We start from the raw sequence: 23,029 nt of genomic DNA, 5'->3' as shown, positions 1-23,029 counted from the left end.
CCCCTCTCTTCTATTTCTGTTTTATTAACTAAACTTTTGCAAAATTGCAGCTTTTGAAAAAGTACACTGGATTAGAGCTTTGTTGCCTACCTTAGTGGGATGAAGGTTATGATAAGGCTCAGTTCAAGAAGAAAAACATAATCAATCCTGTGACTAATGCAAGATGTGGAGAACGAATGGGATCGAACGACTTGGCTCCTTTTATCGATAGATCAGTGCTACCGTAATCCTCAGTTCATGCAGAAACACATAGAAGGTTGTGTTGCTATTTTGCTTAAGTTGATACAAAACGATTACTTGCATTCGGCTAATTTCTAGGGTTTTTCCAGAATGTTTGGAGCAAAAATCCTCGGAAAAACTGATCTTGACCCAAAGGTCGGCTGGTGATCTGCTGTTACAGATTACAACGATGACCCCTGCCGATCGTTCAATGACATCCGTTACTATCTACCACCGCAGTCCAGACCTAATTTACCTACCTAACTCGGCAACTTCTCATCCGCAGACGATTCGGAAATTCCTTTGAGTCTCGTATTCAACAAGCCAAACAATTGAAAACTCCATTCAACATCCACTACTTAGAGGAAATTTTGAACCAGCTTCACTTCTAATGTGAAGATATCATTCACCAACAAGTACTTTTTTTGTTGGACCAAGAATTACAATCAGACATCCTTACCTTCTCCGAAATCAACCACTAAGTTCTTCATGATCATACCAGATCACCAGAAAGTATTATACACGATAATGAAGCACGGCGTCATTGCGTAGGCGCCTGCGCTCGAAGCGCCGCGGTGGAGCGTAGCGATTAATATCGAGATTAAACCACTGAGAACTGTAGCGAAGAAGGGTGCAAGCAAGGGTCCCACCACGATCCTAACCGCTACGCTCTAGCGCACCGCTTTGAGTGCAGCCGCCATACAGCTGCACGGTTGCAATACATACTTAACAAAAGTATTCCAGATCCCTTCTTTTAGTTCTTTGAGTCTGACAGCTTGAAAAAACGAGTTTTCGAGTCTGTGGAGTATAGGATTGTAGGTTTGCAATCTATTGTGTACTGTTTATTTCTCCGAAACCAAGCCAGTGATTAAGAAGATAAAATACAGATACACATCAATATTTCACTTCCAATAAAGAATAGTGCATCGAGCCCCAAGAGCCATGAAAGAGTCAAGCAATAACCTGAAAAGGATATACATCTTGTATGCTCTTCTCAAAAAATAAGCCAGGCAAGAAAAACAATAAACAAAAAAACAAAAAAAAAATGAAAGCAACAAAAAATGTCAAAGGGATCTCAGTCATCACAAACGCTATTACTTCTCGTTACTCCGAGCATCAAATCTAGAAAAAGTTTTTTTGCACATTGAGTATATCTTAGATCTGAATCTGGCACCAAAAAAACTGCTTTGCAGCCAAACAAAACATTATTATGTATTCACATCGCAGTCTAATTCTATAAGAAAAGTTTTTATCATTCAGTTTTGTGAAATGTGACGGTGGCGGTGGAGATGCAGTCTCAGCAAAACAAAGGGTTTGAGGAAAAGCCTAGAAAAGACCCAAAAAGATTCAAAAGTCTTACAGTGCATATTACTAGGAATGAATCTACCCCAGTTCTGTATTTTCATCAGGTCCAATATTCCCATACTGAGATTGAGATTTCTAATGAGCGAAATAGAAACAGTATCGCGCGAAAATATTGTGCCGATTCAAGCGTAAACCAAACCGAAAAAGATGGAAGTGATGCTTGTTAAGGATGAAGAATGGAGTGCTCGACGTTGATCAATCCTTTGGAACGCAACTGTTGCCTAAAGCATAGCTTGCGGTAGCCAAAGACCCTATAAAATCATTTTCCCCTCCTTTCAGACATGTTTCGTACCAATTTCGATCCTGGGGGTGGAAAGTTGGATCTAGACTGTGTCGAATAAACAATCAACGCAAGATTCCATACGCGAGAAAGACTTGCTTTTTGCATGAAAATAATGAGAAGCAACTACTGTAGTAGCATAAATTCTACAGTTCTCTGAATATCTGAGTTTGTAAAACAATGAGAATCTACTCATAACAAACTAAAAGCTAAAGCGCTCTTTTGTACGAAAATGAAAGCTAAAGTGACAAAGGAGTCTATATGACTTCCCATCTGCAGCAATAAGAACTCGCTTACCGTTTACATTTTGAGCGGATCAATCTTTTTCACTTTTTTCGCATCTGCAGCTTTTGCTGCGTCCTCAGCGGCTTTTTTCGCGGCTGCTTTCTCCTGTTTCAACCTCATCACCTCAGCATCACGGCTCATTCGTGCATCAGTCGAGAGTCCCTAAACAGCAGTTGTGGAGAGGCAGTAAATTGATGAAGAAAAATCTTTCTAGGAAATTGCAAATCCCAGGACCAGAAAAAACTATGTATTAATTTCTTCCGAAAACCTACAGCATTAGCTTCTCGGGCTCCAGCTCCAGCTTTCTTTTTCTGTTCCATCAGTTTTTTCATGTTTTTCTCACGAGCGAGGTCACGTTGATTTCCACCTAGAACTTGATAAGAGTACAAAACTAAACCTTGAACAAAATAAAACCGAGAAAAATAATCTTCTCATGGTTAAAACAATGTCGACAAAGGCCCGAAATTGGAAGAACATTTTAGATCTGTTTTGTCCTGTATCTACGGGCACCGTAACTTCTGTCTAAAGCGTAACGATCTGCCACTACTTTGTTTCTGAGAGGGAATAAAACAGAGACACAGGAAACAGAGAGAGCAAGCAGTTCACGTCACAATTGCGAGTTTGGAAGAGTTGTGATACAAGATAATTACGAAGATTGAAGGAAAACTCACGCGTCATGATGATAGCTTGGCAGCTTCTTAAGCTTTACGTGCACCGTTTAACCGGCCCAATACAAGTGTTTCTGAAAATGCTGTGCTGATCGATATCGTAATCATGTCAAGAGCAAAATACATAGGCAGTCTATCATGGAAACAAAAAACAAACAACAATTATTAAGGAAATTATTCGATTAGCGGTGCGCTGTATGACGAGAAGACTTTAAATCATATGAGCAGTCAAATTTTATCTGCTGTTTTCGTCGTTCAAACTTTAGCCAATCGTCGCAGAAAATCTAGCAGGGTTTACATTGTTTAAATGGGAGGAACCAAGCAAGGACAATAAATACCTAGTAGTAATAGCACGCACTACACATAAAATGGAATCTTCAAAAAAATTGCATTGTCTCGAATCTCCATAATGAAACAAAGATGTCAAAGAAAGAAGAAAAAAGGATTTCCAAATAACAGTCAATAAATAGAGTCAAGTCGAAACGACATGAAGCTCGGTACAGTTACGTAAGCAGCTGTGTTCGAAGCGGTGTGGTAGAGATGGCGCTTAAGATCGAATGGGACCTCTGCTAGCATAACTTTTCGCTACAGTTCGCGATGGTCCCACCACGATATTAATCGTTAGCTCCACAGCGCCGATTACACAGCTGTACTGAGCTTTATGTCATTTCGACCCGACTATAGATTAAGAGGAGCTAAAACATTTCGAAAAAAAAACGTTTTGAAACTACTCACTTAATGCTAGGAGGTTGACTCAGAAAAAACTTGGTTACATATTAGCACATGAACATTTCCTCTGTATTAATTGAAAATATTAACGCAGACTCGTACCAGCTTTTGCAAGAAGGGAATAACACATTCATTTCGTGGTCTCTTTGCATTACTTGAAGTACCAGTAAGTTATCAGTTGAAGCCAAGCAAAACAGGAACCTTGTTAGGCTTTTTTTCTCAAAAGGACACATTCTTTGTGAAAAGGACGTAAAAATATGTATGGTTGAATGACCAACCAACGATTCCCACGATGCAAATGAAAAAGATAGTAGGTAGTCATTCACGCAGTTCAAGCACGTTTAAAAAAAAGTAAAAGCAAAGTTGTTGTTCATGATATCTGGACATCCATTAAGGGTGATCGAATTCGCAGCTCATTCTTCATGTATAATGCAACTTTGAACAGCGAATTGGTAAAAAGGATAGTAATTGACAGGCACGGCCCCTTAATCGATTCGAAATAAGTAATATGGGGGTGTGAGAGGAATTAGAAATCAACATCGTGGGACGTAGAAAAGGTGGAAATACGAAATATTCCACATCAGCAAGACAATATTCTACATTAGCAAGAATATAGGCTAAGTCAGACAGCTAAAAATACCGATAACGTCCATTTCAACACATCTTTCAAGCAAACAAGTAAGTGCCTGTTCCAACGTGGAGAAACCAAACGGAACCTGTACGGATATGACAGAACCGGTTGTATCGCGATCGAAACAGCGGCCGAAATCGAAAAGTCCGCCTACAGACGTAGTTCACGGAAGAAAAGACGAAACATCGCCGATATTGTATGGAAATCTAAGAGACGCAGACAATTCGTCGTACGTTCATTCCTTCCTCCAACGTCTCGCAGTGAAAGCGAACTTCGCACATAAATTACGCACTTTAAGACCCGGGTTCCTCCGATTTTTCACGAATCTTGCAAGAAAGACCATTGATGACCACTGATGGTTTTATTCTGGTGCATGTGAACAATTTACAGCGATCCTTAAACGAAAACCGTCGCAAACTTTTTTTTAGAAACGTGATAGTTGCAGGAGAGGGTTTAATGAATGATTTCTGCCTACTCCGAACTTTCAGGTTCTTTCATAAACTAGTATGAGAAATAAGGTAAAAATAAAGTTACAGTTTATCCCATTATCAGTGTTCTCTAGGCTACAGCGTTGCCAAATTCGCATGCCTGTACTTCTGCTCTGTTAGTTGCAAAGTTTCATATAGATATAGATGGTGCCCACGTATGAAGATGCACTGCAGTAGCTTGATGCGGTAACTCTCATGGCAATTACAGCCGGGTCAAAACGTCCTGAAGAATTCCGCAATTGCGTAGGCAGGCGGTGAACAAAGGGGTTGCAATCGGAAGCTCTGGCTTCGACGCTGCTTCGACCGCGACACTCGGCACCAGCTTCATTTCGTTTTAACAGGACTATAGTCGAGTAAAAAAATGAAATGAAGCACGGTGTAATAGCATGAGTGGTTGCACTGGAGCAACACGATTCTCGACCTCTCGGACGGCTTCCGAGCGGTTTCCTTAGCCGCTGGCCGACCAATATCGGCTGTAATTTTTTTTTCCTGTTGTGTTTCCGTTCATTTTGCTTGTATTTTTAGTTCTTTTCAACTTTCCTGCTTCTTTTTTTTTGTATTTTTGTCAATGCTGCCGTATTTGCTTTTCTTATACAGATCTATATTGTATCTGTCCCATATTTGTATCAAGACAGTTGTTTGTGACTCAACCTGCTACAATATATATGTGTACAACAAAAGCAAATAAGGGGAACACAAGAAAAAGAAATACAAAATAAACGACAACAAGTAAAAAAAAATCGCAGCCGATATTGATCGGTCTGCGCCACACGGCAAATTTTGGGAAATTGCCAAGAAACCGCTCCCAAGCCGTCTGCGAGCGGTTGAAAACCGCATTGACTCAGCACAACCGCTCGTGCAGTTACACCGTGCTTCATGTCGATTGACTCGAGCATATACAATGGTGAGGAACACATCTAATCGACATTGCAATAAAACTCAGAAATATTGCGAATAAGAACTTATATTATTCATATTCTTCTTTACCAAACAATTTTTTTCTTGCAAAAAATCACCATCTTCGACCGTTGACTGCGGTAAAGTAATATTTACAAAATCTCGATACAGCTGGAGAACTGTGGACCATATCAAAGGATGCCAAAAATCGAGGACAGAGAGCAGAAAAGCATTTATCGTGCTATGCAATAAGAATCAGAAAGTAAGCAAATCTTTGCACAACAAAAAATGGAAGTCAAACTTTAACCGTACTAATAACAATCATTCATAATTCAACCAAAAAAAAAGCAATCATCGTTGATCCAGGAAAAGAGACATTGCTACAAATTTCAACGCATTTGCTGCTACTTTTCTAATGGATGGTAATTCAGAAGTTTCTCGATCAAGTCCACGTGTGATAGCAACATTCTTCGGCAACAGTAACGACGAAGATTCAATGCATCAAGGGCGTCACCTACAAATACTTTGCGATGATTAAGGAAAAAACATCAAGCGCCTGCTCATTATTACTATTAAGGATAAGCATATGCAAACACACTTATCTACTGACTTCTGAGGTTTTACGTAACTCGTTGTTTTTCATAACTCAGAGGTCGACAATTAAACTCAGTGAAACATGGAATGATCCGAATGTCCATGATGGCATTCGTACAAATAAGCAAATAAAAAGGAGAAAAAAATATATAAAATTGTTCCCCAAGAGCAGTTGGTATCATAGAATATGGGAGCCGAACAAAAAGAATGTGATAATAAAGATAAGATACGTTAAAGAGGTGATAATATTCTACCTTCCGTATACTCGGCCTGCAACAAGCCAAGGTACGCTTCCCATTTGTTCCCAATTACTTTGCCGCATGTGAAACAGCGGATTGGGATAATCATTGTTCACCTGAAATTGGCAAGACTTTTGCGTAAAGGAATCACAAAATACGACTACTGTGCTCCAAATGTACACTTTGGACTGAACCAAAGGAATTGCAGAATAAAAAAGAATAAAAAATTAAAACATTCATGCATCGCACAATCTGCATATAAGTATGAAGTGATATGGCACAAAACAGATGTAAAAACAGCACTTGAAAACTCGAATATTACAGAATTAGAAAGGCGAGAAAAACTTACAAACTGACTTTTGCCTGTAACTAACTACACTGTGCAAAGATTTAACAAGTTTTGTTGAGTCTGGTCCAACGGATGGGAATTCGAGTGCGAAATGAACAAATACTTCACAAACAAAAAGAGATAAGAAGAGCAAGTGAATCTGAATGCTATGAAAAGTAGTCACCTTTTGAAATGCACGAAAACAGCTCGTAATTCAGTAAGGTTACCAGCAAAGTAAAGAAAAGGACAGAGCTTTTTGGCGCTTCCGGCATGGTGTGAAATGGCATCGCCAGGACTTTCCAACATTTCTGACGTCCGATAACATTAACATTCCTTACTCTGCTGACAAAGTGAAATCATGGATAATGAGAAGCTACAGCGATCTCTCGATATCATGAAAGACTTAGAAATACTAATCACAAAAGTAAAGCTTTTGGTACCAAACCCTTAAGAGAGGTATCGGTCTTGGCTTCATCAATCCTTATAACCATTCGTTGATCTCTGATAACATCACCCCAAAGGTATCGCCGTCCGCACCTTACAGTAAGAAAAAATCAAATAGATAAAATGAAGGGCTAGAAGTTGCTCTTGAAAGATGCAACAAAATGGAAACAATTCGTACAACAATATTCTAAGAAGAAAGTAACCTGGGGCAATTCCCATCAAGAGGGTAAAGCTGATAACGTTCACCACCAAGACCGTGCGATGATAAACATTTTGCATGAAAGTGAGCACTGCAAACAAATGCCGGACAACGAACAAACTGGTTCAGCTGGAAATCGATATGTACATCATCTAGGAACATCAATATAGTCATTATAAAGCGTCTTGTATCGATGTGGCTCATTGCGTCCTCGATGAAGACGTACACTGGCCCCTTTCCACAGAGCGCAACAAGCTTTCTGAATTCCTTTTCTCCTTATTCTTCACGTATTTCATTCATTTTTCGTTTAATAGATTCCAAATAGAATTACACCGTCTTAACAAAGTCCTTTACCAATGATCTTGCAGTTTATTTTGCTACTTGAGTGCTCCTTAGATTGCAGTTTCTAGACTTAATTTCTGTTCCATTTCGCACACAGTTCTGGAGGATTCTCACTTCTAAAGTTTTTTTTTCCGAAATTTTCGCTAGTTTAGCCTCTCAAAGACTTCAGTTTGTAGGAATTGAATTTCTATCCCATTTTTATTGCGATGTAAGGGCGGGTGTAGTGTAGCGGTTATAGGTTCCGCTCCCTGCACGATCGATCGGAGGTTCGAATCCGCCCTAGTGCTCACCAAGCCTTTCATCCCCTCGGGGTCGATAAATTGGTACCAGACTTGTCTGGGAGGATAAAAACACTGACTTGACACATCGGCTAGCCCCCGAAAGTCACTGTATGGGCCAGTTACACGTTCGTAAACCTCGAACGATTTTGAATTGAAGTGAACGTGGGGGCGCATTCCAAGCGGATTGATTAACGCTAGACACCTTTTCCTTTACTTTTTATCCTTTTATTGTGATAGTCCACAGTTCGAAATCATTCTAGACTACAGTTTTTAGGATTTTACTAGGTCTGCATTTGGAAAAAAAAACCCTCTAATCGCAAACCGCAAACCGAAATCTTTGAAATGCTCTAATAGGAAAGCAAACGATGAAACCAGTTAAAGACTACTTTACCGAGAGTACACGACACCATCCTGACTTTTTACAAGAAAAAAAATGAATGAAAAACTATGAAAGACCATAAGGAGCTTGTCGCACTCAGAGAAGAGGGGTGGTGCACGCCTCAATCGAGTCAGCCCTGATGCAACACCTTTTACCCAGACTGCATATTTCTCATCTACGCTTACTCGCTCTATTTCTTCTCCGCAAAGTCGGCATTCGCCCTTTTCTACATAACCATTTTTCTCTGCCGGAACTTCACTGGTCGATTTTTCTATCAAACCATATTTCTTAGGAACATGTTTCGGTGGCAAATTTTCTTCTGGGAACGGCAGTTCTTCGATCTAAAGTGCAACGAAAAAGTAAAGAAAGTAAAAAGGAAGAGAAGAAGACACAATGATGAAACACTAAAGCACAATAGAACGATTCTGGAGAATAAGAAGGAACATACTGGTAACAGCCAACGAAAGGTAAGAGCAAATCGATTCCATGGTCGACTGTTCATCAAATGACAGGCAATGCGAAGCCTGAATAAAATGGAATTTTGAGGAGTTGTAGAACAGTTTTATAACAACTGTGTTCTCTAAACTAACCGGTAAGCGAACGGCGTTTCCTTCCTAGACTTTTTCAAAGCTAAATCTTTAATCACACGCGATTTCTCGGGATTTTGCCATGCCCATTCGAACCGCAGAGCTGCCACACTATTCGGAAAGCCATGAATAATACACACCATATCCCTAAAACTCCAAATCGGTCACGAATCGAACAAAGTAGTAGCTACAGTCGTCGCCGAACGTGTTGCGTCAACCAGATGCGTTACGTTCTCGACGTCTCAATGCATGCGTGCATGTTAAGGATTGAATATTCACCATGGCCCTCGATTATCCGTCTTTTTTGCTCCTCCTTTCTCCCTACCTCCATTGTGCTGTTGTATTCGCCGGTTTGGATCCACTGTGTAGCCAATGTAGCAGCGATTCTGCATGTGATCGTTTCGTCAATATATCACTTATTCAAAGGTAGGAAATCACCTTGTAATGTTTCAGCTGACTCCTGCTGATCAAACAGTACACTCCAAAAAACTCATTAGGGACTGTTTGGATTTTCGAGGGTTTTCTTTTCCGTGGACTCACTAACGCTTTTGCTTGAGTTGATTGTATTTCTTCGTCGACGTCCGAAAATATATAACAATCGTAATAATAAGTTTGAGTTATAGAATATCAACACTGCAAGTGACCACAGGTACCTCTCATCTCATACAATGCCTACAAAGGAAAAATCCAAATGAGATGAAAACAAATGAGGTCACCTTTGTGCAGTGGCTGTTCTGATATGGGCTGTGAAAGTGAACGTCGCGACAGCTCGCTCACGCCAAAGGAAAATCGTGTTCCAGGATCATCTTCAAAGGAACGTGGTATGCCTTCGATAGGTTCAAAGATCTGAATAGCAAAATCTAGAAAAGAACGAAGTAACAAAAACATGCTTGTAATGGGAGAAAAGTTAGACTTTCAACAGAACCTCTGCAAAAGCTCCACATAATTTGCTCTGCTTCTCCATTTACAATAATGGTAAACTGAGAATTCAGCGAAAAATATGAAAAAAGTAACGATATAACGCATAACTAACCACCGATTCATGAGTGTTTGGTTCCAATATCATAATGTCGCTTTCGTCCATTTTTCACTGCCCAAGAACTGCTGAAAAAAATCATCAGACACCATCACAACGAGTTAAAAATGATGAACAATAAATCCTAAATATCAAAATATAAGAAATATCGAGAAGACAGAGTGTCTGCAAACAAACACATAAACATTCATCCTTTTTAATGGTTCAATGCCAATAAACAAACCACACATATTCATGAAAGATCAATACATTGTAACCGTACATGAGACTTAACAAAGAAACAGTCAACAATAACGGAGTTTCAACTACGAGTACAAAAATGAATACTGCTACCAACGAAAAAGGTCACATTCATAAAACGATATTAGATTTCATATAGCAACAAGAAAACAAAAGGTTAACGTCCATTTCATTGTGATAGTCGTGCAACTTTTTCGAAGCTTTCAATCCGGGTAAAATGTGCACGGAGTTTTTCATTCAGAGCAGACATCAACTGAAGAATTTTTGAATCAGTTATCGGGAGATTTTAGAGTGACTTTCACAGTTGTAAAAATACTACTAAACTCTTCCAAACATAAAGAAAACTCTAAAGATGGATCTTATTTGAAAAAAAAAAAAAACGTGTTGAACATGAATTGTGTAGAAAGAGCTGACGCGTAGTGTACAGCAAGCATATGTAAAAGAGATAAAGGATTAAAAGAATAAACAAAACGTACCGCAACCTCCTTACACTTCACTCCTAAAGTCAATAAGTCATTAATTGCAGTAACTGGTAGCCAAACTCTCGAGTCAACAGATTTAATCTGAAAGCAACAATTAAATCGCGTAGTACACCTCAATAAACGAAAAATATGCGAATCAGTTCAAAAACGGGCCCGTTAAAAAGGTGGGAAGATAAAATGAAGAAAACCAATCATTAATATTTACCTTCCTAGTCTCCTCCTCAACACAATTTACAGCTATTTTTAGACCTTGTGCAACCGCACCGTATTCGACGAGACAACGCAAATAACCACCAACATCGCATTCCTGCAAAAATGCTTTCAAAACAGCTAGTCTAAAACACCTATAGTCGGATCGACATGAAGCACGGTGCAGTTGCGTAAGCGGCTCGAAGCGGCGGGTGGAGAGAACGGTTGGAATCGAGGTGGGACCATCGCGAACTGCAGCAATGAACGGTGATAGCAAGGCTCTTCTCTCGATCTTAAACGCTACGCCCCACCGCACCGCTTCAAGCGCAACCGCTCACGCAACTGCATCGTGCTTCATGTCGTTTTGACTCCACTGTCACTCCACTAATTATACCGTATACTCTGCGTCCAACCAGCATGGAATTGGGACATTATGGCTAAGGAACGCTCGAGCTATAGCTCTTAGCGGCCGTGAATCATTCGGCCAGAGGCGTCGAGCAGCCGCCAGCAGTCCTCGAACAACTCCCCAATGGTTTCTGAAGATAAAGCACATTGAGGAGCACAAATAAAAACGGGGAGACACGAGATGAAAAAAAAAGACACCGCTGTAAATATAGGAGAAACTATAACATGTTATGTGAAAAAGGAATAAAATTCGTTCTCCCAAAGAATGTGGAAGTGCTGGACTTTTTTTAGCATCACACAATCTGATCCATAGATTTTGAGAGACCGCGTAAGATTTATTTGAATTGGTTCGAATGGTGAGCACACTATCGCAAAAGATAAGTATGTTAATCACAAAGCACTTTCCATCCCACCTAGGTCCTCGCTTTTCCGCTCGTCGTTGATTCAGTTGCACCCAAGATGGTGGAGCTTCTGGTGGATCAGCATCGATCATAACTGCCTCTCGTGTGACAGCATAAAGAACATCGGATATAGGGACGTCACAATGCCTTAACGAAAGGTTCACGAAAAAAAAATCTAAGATGACTGGATCGGAGAGAGAAGGAATATGTCTTCTAAACATCTTTTTCCGCTTCCATTGAGCAGATAAAAAAGTTACCATTCTAACCATGAATATGGCTTCTTTGACTGAAGAATAATGATGTGGATCTACCTGCACACATCGAAAGCAGCATCATAATCTTTGACTTCAGTCAAACTTCGCACTATTTCTTTCGGCTCAGTGGGTGGAACTCGGCCAGTGGACAATAGGGCCACTCGAGCATTTGCAATAATCCATTCTTCACAAAGCCTAAGGCAGAATCCTGAGTATTGAGAGAAGCAATTGACTTGTAATAAAAAATCTCACTTTTCTGCAGTAAGAATGAACATTTTTCTGCGAACAGCTACCCGCTTTGGAGCTTCCATGTCCAGCTCATCAGCGATTACGTCACCCATCGCCACGTCTATCATCTCTGGTGTAATGTCGGAGGATGGCTCCGTTGCTTCGTCTCCATCGACTTCTTCAAGAAGCTGACAACAAGCATTTATAGTGAGATTGATGCGAATGTCACAACAAAAAAAGGTGAAGTACCTCTTGAGGAAACGACAGGAAACGGTCTTGTTCAGGAAGAAGATCTAGTAACGTTGATGCAACCGCTAGTGCATCACGTCGCCTAAGCAGGAGGTCAGGTGTTTGTACGGCTTGAGTCCGCAAAACAAACGCGTATTCGTACTGAGCGCGAGCTGCTGAAATTAATTCAATATCAAAATGGAGTGTGTGACTTATGCAGTACCTCTCTGATAACACTATTTACTTAATGAACAGGCAAATATCATTACTGTCATGCAACACTTTCAAACAACAGTAAGAAATTGATTAAATATTCTTTTCTTTCAAAATTAGGCAGATTCTTCCAAATTCTTCAAGAATCATTAGACTTTATCTTAGAAGTAGGAAGAAGAAACTCGTACAAATCTCTAGAAATATGTCTACATCTTCAAAAATAACGTTCCTTCATAAAACTCGCAAGCGCTACAGGTTAAAAGACCATCATCCAGAAGGAGTGAGACCAGTCGATCGACTCTGCACTACTGCCAATCTATTCTTTTCTCAAACGTGCTGCTTCAGATGACGACCTTCTCACCACTCGCATTACGAGAAAATACGGCCGGAGCCGACTGCAAACTGTAAATAACACCTACCGCTTTCGAAGTCACTTCTTTTCATGTAGAAGGAGAAAATCAGTTTGAATAGATGTGGCACAGCAGTTGCTTCTTGTGCTCTAGCTGTAGATAAGAGGATATTTTCCACCTAAAAAAAAGCTTCAGAAGCCATGATTTCTGTGGAAGCAACGAATCTTCTAAGGAGAAGAACGGTAGAACAGATCTATTTGAAAAATAGATACGTATTAGCTCCTATTTATGTGGTGGTCGAGCGGCAATATATGTGAGTAGTTAAAAAAAGGATAATTTGGTAGGTGTTGTTCAATCCTTTTGACACGCCAACGCGTCCAACTTCTATCCAGAATTTTTTTGAAGCCTTATGAACAATTATGAGGGTATACGAAATATGAGATCTGAGATGGCACGCCAACATACTAGGTCGGTTCCTCACCCTTCCCGACAATTTAGTACCAAAAAGTTGAATATTATCATCGGTTATCACCACTCCGCATGGAAGTATCTGCCTTCTCAATTTCTACGATGTTGTGCTTGCATTGTGCTACTTAGCAGCGTTCGAAAGGAGTAGGCTTACTGCACTGTGTACATATTACAATTTTGCAACGCGTTTTACCCCATGTGTGGAACATTTTTCTCGAAATGATCACCATACCCATAACTAGAGTATGCGAGAATCTATGCAAATGAGGTTTCCTCAATAGTGATGATATATGGTGATATAAAACAGAATAAATAAGTGAAATCGACATAAGGGACAATCGTTACCATGATATAGCAAAATTCTAAGTGTCAAGCTCCTACTAAGCCAAGATTGAAAGTGAGCAAAGATCGATAAATTGGTAGAATCAATATTCCCGGGCAAAATAATCACAGTATTCATGATCGGCACATACCAAAACCCAGTTGGCCATGTTTTACTACATCTACAGCAAAAGGGTACTTGAATCAGTTGCGAAATATCCTGAAATCCTTATCCAAGAAGGTATGCATAAACAGTTTAATGTAAACTAATAATAATTTATAATGAGAACATATCTAAAAACACATACACCGATATAAATCCAAACAATTTCGTGCTTTATGCACACTGTTTTATGACCCGAGGGAATGGAAGGTTTAGTTAGATGCCTTGGTTTGTTAATTTCCGATGACGAAAGCGATGAAATTCTACAGCCACTAACCTCCTCTTCAAGTCTGCCGTATGAGAGTTCTACAACTGATTTCCAGTCTCGCGCATGCAACATTCGTGACATTAGTTCACGCAATGTCATCCTTTTAATTTCTGGATCCTTAAAATAGTGACCCATAACCACATAGAGTTAAAAGGGCGAAAAATTGCACTCACAGTATTTTGAATAATGCTTTGCAGAGCATCACACCAATTGCCTTGATTGACAAGATGATTGAAAAGAGTCACGTATATGCGTGACTAAAGTGATAACTACGACTGCATATTAGTAACAAAAGTACATAGGTAGAAAAACGTACAGTACACTCGTGACCAGGAGGTAAGGATGCCACTGCACTCCGAGCCATCTCGACAACCTCTTCGCTATGACGATGTTCATGAAGATAACGCAACGCCTAAATGTCACAGTAATCAAAAGCCATAATGGTCTGCGAAGTTCAGCAAGGGAGACTCTTCCTACCGTCACATAGTAATCTCCAAGATTAATTTCTTGAGAAGGTTGTCCAATGGGAGACAGAGCGACAAACAACGCTTTATTCATATTGGTAATACCTTTAGATGCCAAATTGAAATGTGTCATCGCCTAAAATACGCTTTTTTCTCGGGTTGCATGTATGATCTAACGCATTTGAAGAGGTAATGCTAAGGTGTAGAAATTAGTTCGAATAATTTAAAATCTCAAACCAATTTAAGAACGAATTAGGTTTCGAAATTCGTCTGATTTCAACATACTTTTAATGGCTTTCCAGTTCCCGAGAATGCAATGGCACTGTAGAATGTCAACATCGGTCGCAGTTCTTCCGGGATAGCATTTTCACACAACGTACAAAGGTTCTGAAGCATATAGTTCTTTCATAATTCTGAAGAAGCACACCATAAAATTGACGATATTGAGATCTCTCTACGAAAATATATGGTAAGTGGTGTAGATTACGAGTATGAACGCGTTTACGCCCAATTTCCCCAATCATTCTGAAAAATTGCGTGGGAAACGGCCTCCGTGTGCGGATTTTCCTCCGGAGCACCTGACCACGCCCACCCCTGTGTCGCACACGCGACTGAGCAGATGTCAAAAAATGAGGTTTCCCCAGAAGCCTATTCAAGTGAAACCAATAGATAGCCTGCAGAAGGAAACTGATGCGTATACAAAGGTAACCGTTATAAGGTACTTCGTAGGAAAATCAGGAAGCTCATTCGCCAAGCCATTTTTCAGGATAATTAAGGAAATTGAGCGTAAACACGTTCGTAATCGTAATCTACACCCATAACTTTATCTTTTCGTGGAGAAGCCCCAAAATAGTCAATATCTTGAAATTTCGTCTTTAAGGAGGAGATACATTAGGAAATTGAATGACTTTAAAAAATCGGTCTAAAACAGAAACAGTCTAGACAAATATTTTAGGCTTATGCAAAATGGAAAAGGGAACTCAGCGAGGTGCATGACACCAAAAAATATACCAGTGAAAAATCGGCCAAAGAAAAATTAGCTAAGGGATAAAAAAGCGCTAACCATCAAAGTTGGATATCTCTCGTAAACTGTTAGCGATCTAAGAAGTAATGCATCAGTAGAATAAGGTGAAAGAACTTGCAGGGCAGCCTTAAACAACTGTATTGAATCTGTTTTTCAATATAAAGTAATCCACTCACATTGACTATGATGTCAAGAAACTCATTAAACTCGGGTAGACCAGTTTCTTCTTCAGGTAAGCCGACATGGGCAGCTTTACACACCCACTCAAGACCACCTCCACCATCCATAAACCAACTGCACAGAGAAACTTGGACGTTCTCTCTGGAGAAATGTGCGACGAATGATCTTGTTTAATTGAAGCATCGTAGGCATAAAAAACTTTTGAACATACCTCGCCAATTTCAATGAGAGCTGAGCGTCAAACAGTTTATACATATTGATAGTGGCGATGAGTTTCGTCTCCAAATCAGAAAAATCAAGCACCTGATATTCAAAGCGCATCTGTAGACAGTGTTACTGGTTTTGAAAAACACGAAATAACTCATTGAACAGAAAGTATTTACACTGTCTTCGGCGTAAAGTTGGATAAGTGCGAGTAGACTTCGCCCAATATCTAAACGTCGTCTCACAACATGACTTAATCTCGATGCGACCAAGCCACAAGTGAAGGATCCATCAAATAAGTTCACAGATTCATGTTCGCCTAGATGGATAGTAGACTCGTAAGAAATGGGAACTGAAATGGATAAAAATTCACCATCTCGAGCAGGAGACGACTCGGTGATTTCTAGAAACAAGTTAATGATTGCACTCCACTTCTTGATCACCTAAAATAGTCACTAAGAATTTCAAAAGATGTATAATACAATGTTCTAACGATTCAACCAGACTCCGCAACCACATAATATTATCATCGCCAATTCAAGAAGATAAACCATACCACTTGTGATCGCATTGATGTGCAATTGTGAGCAGGTCCATTCAGGACCTCGTATTCATCAACTCCAAGTTCATCTTCTTCCTGAAGAAAAAAAGGGAAGACAAATATAGTTGCTAAGAACTTCGCAAAAATGGATGAGTTACTAATAAATTACTTTGGAGAAGTAAAACACAGAAAGAGTGAGAAACCATGTGATAATTTTCTACTTAAACAGTTAGCCAGAGGTCTGCTTTCGTGATTGTTGCCAGAGCTCCAGATTTCTGTTCCTTTCCAGGAAACGTCTCAACTTTCAACAATTTTATGACGTCATAAACTATAACGTCAAAACGTAAACTATTTATAGGTATATCTACACCGCCACACAAGTTTTAAATGCACGTCATAACTATAGCTACTTTTATATATATATATATATATATATATATATATATATATATATATATATATAGAAACTTGGATGTACTATCAAAACGAGAAACTAAGAAATTTGCATATATTCGGAAGGAAAAATACGGCATAAAAATAGTGCCACAGAATACAGAAGTAAACGTCAAGCCAAAAATCTAAGGATAACGTTGCGCAATTGTCCTTATGTCACAGAAAACTTAAGGTAAGGAGTTACCTTTGCCTCTGCTCTCTCTAAAGCGACGGTTATTATTTTCTCCATAACTCCACTAGCACAAGACTCCATCTCATCCACTAACTTCGTTTCACCGTCCAAAACAATAGAAAAGCGATCCTTAAAGCAACTAAATTAGTTCCGCAGGTGTCCCGTAATACACTTGTTCAGCCAGAAAAATCAATGGAAAATTAGCTTAACATTATATACCGCAAGACTTAAAAGAGAATAACTGAGAAATGTGAACCAATTAGTTCTACCCAACCTGCTGCACTACTCCAGCCAATGACGAACCGACCATATCCAAAAGGAACAAGCCTATGGGACCATAGGCGGCTTGTTCTAACTGATCGCAAGTAGATTCAAGCGAACGAAAGAATCTACCAAAAAAGGAGATAAAGTTTATTAAAGATTTCTCAACACATGCACCTAGAACCCAGAATATTAAAATATCGACCATATCCAAAAGGATCCCAAGCAAGAATGTGAAGTAATAAGATCTATACAAACCTTTGCTCAGCCTCTTTCTGGACATCAATCGATGAAGAATTGATTGTTCGTTTTCCACGATGTGTGTAATTAGCATCGAACTAAAATGGGGGTATCTATGGTGTGTGTGAGGAAGTATGGAACGAACATAGTACGAAAGAGGAAAGTTGTTTTTTTTTTCCTTCAAAAGCTCTTTACAATAAAATTCAAATGCAATTCCTCATAAGGATTGCACAACACTAAGTTAAACTTTACTGGATTCAGTTGAAATGACGATTACCTCCGGAGATCTAAGATACGCATCGACATGTGCCGTCAGAGCCATCCAGTCACCATGAGCGCACTCACATCTTGATCCATGACAGACTATCTGGAAAGGAGAATCTTACTTGATCAGTAGTGATAAACTTTGTCGAATGAACCTTTCATCCCATTATTCAAGATTATTTTCATATCTACTACGCTTTTTTCCCACTTCCTGAGAGAAAAGAGCAGGTACGATAACACGAGAAAGCTATCATAGCAAATTAAATGGGTTGCATACAGGTTAAAGAAAGGTGTTTGTTGAGTTTTATCCCAGAAAAACCTATAAAAAAGTTCATATTCATGAAGAACCATAGGAAACAGTAATAATTGAAAGTAAGGAAGTCTTGAAACAGACCTGCACTGATCTGAAAACAATGTCAAACGGATGCGAATCGGCGTTAAAGATGGAATCTTTGAGCTCGGCCGTACTCATTGTTGACGAAACTGCACTGCGTATTGTGTAAGGACGTACTTTTCGCCACGATCCTACCTGTCCGAGTGATCTAAAATCATTAGATTCAACTGTTCATTCGTCTAGAGTCATCATTAACACGAGAAAAGAAGTTGCTTCCCAAAGGTAGTAAAAATCTCTTACGATTGAAAAGGAAAATCAACCCTATTTCACAGTCCGGAAAGAACTAATAAATCGTAGCTGAGAATTTTGATGCAACTAACAAATCAATATCCGTGTGTTTTACTATGTACTCATTTGTTGTTGACATTGAACTCCAGAGGGCCCAGAGCCCGCGGGGACCGACATTCTTGTGCATTACTCCAAAATCCAGCAATGCTTCATCCTAAATTATTATATGCAGAAAAGTTCTTTTTTTTAAGTAAGTAAGCCAACACATACGTTACAGGAGACGACACTAAGCAGGTGTGTAAGCTTACGATATCGATCTGAGAAGAAGTGAAACTGAAAATGAAAAAAAAAACGTGAAATCTTACAACTAAAAGTAAGTGGCAACTGCTTTACCTGAGTGTTTTTTGTCGTTGAGACGGCCACGACTATGGTAATTTGAGAGTCGAATTGGTAGGATTTCACAGAAAGCGCCTTCACTGAAATAATGAAAGAAAGCACTTAAACGTAAAATTATGTTTTAAAGGCAGCGTCCATAGCTGCGATTGTCGGAGCCGGTGCTCCAACCCCCTCCAATTTTGGACGATTAGCAATGTGATCCCCTTCACTTCTGGACGGTAGGCGAAAGGACCCCTTCACATTTGTATGGTTGGTGAAAGGACCCCTTTCACTTTTGGACAGTTGAAAGAAGGATCCTTATCACTTGAAATGCACCCCGTTAGCGAGACCCCCTTCACCTAAGGAGGGTCCAGCTCCTCTCTATCGCACCTACGAGCGTGACCTAACTCGATTCTCTTATTCGTCGTGGAGATAGACGTAGGAACACGTTTGTTCCTACGAGATACGCGAAAACGCTATCCGTTGTACATGCTCCGGTCCCCTCTACAGCCTATTCATTGGGTTTACTTAGATAGGATGGTGAAGACACGTCAGTGATCTTCAACTGCTCGCGCATGCACAAGGGTGGAGCATTTTCACGTGCCTAAAAGCAGTTTGGCGTCTTTTTTCAAGACGACTAGCAAGATTCGATGAATAGGCTGCTGAGGGAATCCTAATATGCACAAACGCGGCGCTTTCTACAGCGCGCGTTTGTGCATGTTAGGATTCCCTCGTAGGAAGTGAAGCTATTACTAAGCGGTTTTTCACGACGATTAGGGCGAACTGTGCGAGGTCGCGCTCATTCTTGTAATCTGCACATCGAATTCTATATTTTCTCATAGGTTTTCCAGCTACGTCAGTTTCATGAAGCGCTGCCTTTAAAGTTAACTTTTAATGTATTTCCGACAAGTTTTAAGGGGAAAAATGTACGGGCAGCAAATTTCTACCGGAAGTCAAGTTGTGCTAAATGATCTCAAAATCAAACCAATTATAAACATCATTACGACTTACAATAACTTTCTTCATAGTCGATTGTCGCATCGAATTTGCACACATCAATTGTGTAAACCTTCTGAGTCTGGAGAGAAATAGGAATCAATTATATTTCTGTACGACAAACGCACACATAGGACACACCTCAGCATTCCACGCTCTCAGCATACCATCTCGATAGACGGCATAAAACATGTTTTCGTGGGAGCCTTGTGAACCTTTTACTCCTGCTAATCCAGATACGTCGGAGATGCCGCCTGAGAACGATTCACCAAGAAGGCGCTTCATAATCCCATACTCTCTGAATAACACTTCCTCTGGCTTGTCGTCTGAAGAGAAATCCATTCATTAAGAAAAATACGGGTTCTATATATTAATAGACATGACTGCTCCTCTCTGCAATATCGTTACTTCACTGAGAGTAAAATAATCGTCTTCTCAGATATTCTCATGAAAATACTGGAAAAACCGAGCACATCAAAAACTTACACTTGTTTGCGTGTAGTGTCACTACTACCATTTGACCTTCAGTCATGCAATAAGCGATCTAAACGCAGATTTAAATTTAAGAAAAAAAAACAAAGGACAGGAAAGAAACAAGTACTAGCACAAGACTTCAACATTGAAAGTATATACCGGAGTGAAATTTTGCTACGTACCTTAGTGAGATGAGGTTCCTGAATTACAGATGCTCGAAATGCATGCCCACTAGTGGTTAGTTGATATAAGGTATGATTGTCAACAAGGAAATCCTTCTCGTTAATCTGTGTGAAAATAGAGGGTGCCTGGAAACAAAGAAATGCCTACGTAAAAGAAAAAAAAGAAACAGAAATCAGTGGGCAACCCACCTCTTTGGTCGTCATTTCTGTAGGATCGCAAAAGAGACGAGCGTAGAAACGGTGTACAGTGGACTGTGTGGGTACCACAATGTACAGCACATTTTGTTCGAATAATGCAATCGAAGTTCCAGGGAGAATTGCTGTTCGGGAGAAATCTAGACATAGTGTTCCTTCAACAATTGTACGGCACAGCGATCGCTCTTCCAGAAACAATTTCTGGCCTATTGCTCGCCTAAAAAAATCACAGAACTGCATAGTAGTCGTAATGAAAATGCGAGAAGTGCATGTTTCACAAAAAAAAAGCCAATGCAAAAATTTTAAACTACAGGACAGAAAAGCTATGGTAAGCAGTAAGCCCCTCTGACGTTATTTTCTCAACAATTTCTAATATATGAGCCTTAGCCACCATTACAACTTTGGTTAGAAATGTCAATTCATAATTCAACAAAAATTGCAGAAAAAACCCCACCACAAAATAAATCGGTCAGAGAATTGACTTTCTGGAGGAAATGTGCAAACACCTGAGGAAGCTTCCACATTAGTGTTTACAGAATGCAAAGGTGCATCTGAACGAACGAAGATTAAAAAAGAAAATGTACAACATCAATATAAATAAAACCATTTGGTTAAAAGATGGAAGTTCGACTTACTCGTGTTTACAACGAATGTTCGACGGGGCTTTGGAGCGAAACTATCGGTAAATACAACTTCGGTGTCATATATCGCATCCATATAATACAGAAATCAATTCTGAACTCGAAAAATAGAACTCAAAGATTTAAAAGAGAAAACAAAAGCGATGACACGAGAAAACGAGTGCAGTCGAAGATTAGTACCGCCTACGCAAGGAAAATACGAAAATACAAATCAAAATGATATCAAAAGAACAACGTGTTTATCCAAAAAAAAGAAGAAATATTTTACGGTAACAAACCGAGCACCAAGAGCAACAAACATCCCCGAATAATTTTAAGCAGAATAACTGGTTCCCGAAACTTTTCATGTTTCGATGAGTAAAAAGCGGGCTCGGACGCAATTACGTACGTCGTGAGCATTAGCGTTTGCGGGTTCTACCTCATTTTCTCTACATTTACGACACTAACAACAGAAAAGAAATACTATAGTATTGTGAAGAAAATATAAAGGATAAAAGATAAGGTATCTGGCGTTAATCAATCCGCTTGGGATGCGCCCCCACGTTCACTTCAATTCAAAATCGTTCGAGGTTTAGGAACGTGTAACTGGCCTATACAATGATTTGGGAGGGATGAAAGGTTTGGTGAGCACTAGGGCGGAATCGAACCTGAAGAAAATATTGGATTTAGAAATTGCATAACAATTCGGAGTTCACTTTTAGAGAAATATCCTAATTTGCATAAGTCGCTGACATTTTCCCAGAACACAGCAATGTTATTTGTCTTCTGAAGAAGTTTCTGTCAGTAAGCATGAAGAGCATGGATTTCTCCAACTCATCGTGAACACGCTGAAATCGAAGTTTACCTCTGAAAGCAAGCTTTCAGCTTCAACATGAAAAGAGGAAGAGAGGGTTTCCGGTTTCAGTTCTTATTCAAACAAAGTGAGTTTTCATGAAGAAGAGCATAAAAAGAAAACTGGTCAGGATACAGATTATGCCGATGGAAAAAACAGATGCTGCAAGTTCAATTTCAATCCAGGCTCAATTTCCCCTGGTTGTTTTATGCTGCCTGTGATTATGATTTCATCCTATATTTCCTTTATTATGCGTAATCTTCATTCTACTTTTTTAAAACAACATTAAATACTACTATAACTCCTTGAAACTACGTTTCAACATGCCGAGATTCAAAGACAGTCGAGCACGGGCAATACTATAACTCCATTTTGTTCGTCAATTTCGTGAAACGCTCCCTTTGAACTAGCTTTGCTTCCGCATTTTACCGTAACTGTCATCAACTATCTTCTTAGGTCATTGGAAGCGTCTCACATTACGTCATACTGTACGGATGCATAGTACTCGCCGAAGTCTTTGTTCCGTTTAGACACGCGCGCGACCACAACGCACCTGGCGTGTGCTGACATCGGTCCACCTATCGCTGTAGACCGACGCCAGTAACAGTTGAACCGTTCTGAGATAAAATTCCTGAATATGACCAAGTAGGAAGATTTGCATCAAATTGCTGGAAGTTCGCGTTTAAAATGTCTTCTGTGTCCTTAATT

General features: G+C 39.7%; 2 protein-coding genes across 5 annotated transcripts; both read right to left on the bottom strand.

The window, feature by feature from the left end:
• Positions 1 to 1,121: 1,121 nt before the first annotated feature.
• RB195_004897 (uncharacterized protein) lies at positions 1,122 to 10,039 on the bottom strand (the record flags this gene model as incomplete). Of its 3 annotated transcripts, XM_064177112.1 has the most annotated exons (12): positions 2,165 to 2,311; positions 2,422 to 2,516; positions 4,187 to 4,327; positions 7,169 to 7,260; positions 7,371 to 7,495; positions 8,554 to 8,709; positions 8,817 to 8,892; positions 8,959 to 9,102; positions 9,235 to 9,341; positions 9,394 to 9,506; positions 9,672 to 9,801; positions 9,989 to 10,039. In XM_064177112.1, 12 exons carry the CDS (start codon positions 10,037 to 10,039, stop codon positions 2,165 to 2,167), a joined length of 1,377 nt encoding a protein of 458 aa, XP_064034237.1. The 3 variants fall into 3 exon arrangements, with proteins under 3 accessions (XP_064034239.1, XP_064034237.1, XP_064034238.1); XM_064177113.1 differs by lacking the exons at positions 2,165 to 2,311; positions 2,422 to 2,516; positions 4,187 to 4,327 and adding exons at positions 6,508 to 6,511; positions 6,908 to 7,031; XM_064177114.1 differs by lacking the exons at positions 4,187 to 4,327; positions 7,169 to 7,260; positions 7,371 to 7,495; ... (5 more) ...; positions 9,672 to 9,801; positions 9,989 to 10,039 and adding exons at positions 1,122 to 1,182; positions 2,821 to 2,827 and having other exon boundaries at positions 2,162 to 2,185; positions 2,265 to 2,311.
• Positions 10,040 to 10,400: 361 nt separating this feature from the next.
• Positions 10,401 to 21,565, bottom strand: RB195_004896 (uncharacterized protein; the record flags this gene model as incomplete). 2 transcript variants are annotated; one of them, XM_013440364.2, is made up of 35 exons in its annotated part: positions 10,401 to 10,484; positions 10,708 to 10,794; positions 10,919 to 11,020; positions 11,297 to 11,438; positions 11,721 to 11,855; positions 12,020 to 12,157; positions 12,215 to 12,378; positions 12,440 to 12,594; positions 13,051 to 13,159; positions 14,211 to 14,318; positions 14,375 to 14,458; positions 14,518 to 14,613; positions 14,679 to 14,801; positions 14,951 to 15,052; positions 15,729 to 15,815; positions 15,866 to 16,010; positions 16,081 to 16,190; positions 16,253 to 16,392; positions 16,447 to 16,516; positions 16,630 to 16,710; positions 17,252 to 17,368; positions 17,514 to 17,628; positions 17,759 to 17,838; positions 18,018 to 18,107; positions 18,399 to 18,546; positions 18,719 to 18,840; positions 18,897 to 18,959; positions 19,020 to 19,102; positions 20,013 to 20,079; positions 20,139 to 20,323; positions 20,484 to 20,541; positions 20,654 to 20,779; positions 20,843 to 21,065; positions 21,303 to 21,399; positions 21,484 to 21,565. In XM_013440364.2, the coding sequence occupies 35 exons, from the start codon at positions 21,563 to 21,565 to the stop codon at positions 10,401 to 10,403; spliced, it is 3,918 nt and encodes a 1,305-aa protein (XP_013295818.2). The 2 variants fall into 2 exon arrangements, with proteins under 2 accessions (XP_013295818.2, XP_064034236.1); XM_064177111.1 differs by having other exon boundaries at positions 16,081 to 16,172.
• Between the last annotated feature and the right edge of the window lie 1,464 nt (positions 21,566 to 23,029).

The sequence above is a fragment of the Necator americanus genome, chromosome I (assembly GCF_031761385.1).
Source record: "Necator americanus strain Aroian chromosome I, whole genome shotgun sequence".
NCBI classification, from domain to species: domain Eukaryota; kingdom Metazoa; phylum Nematoda; class Chromadorea; order Rhabditida; family Ancylostomatidae; genus Necator; species Necator americanus.
The sequence above is the reverse complement of the archived record's forward strand: the minus strand, read 5'-3'. Positions and strand labels throughout refer to the sequence as shown.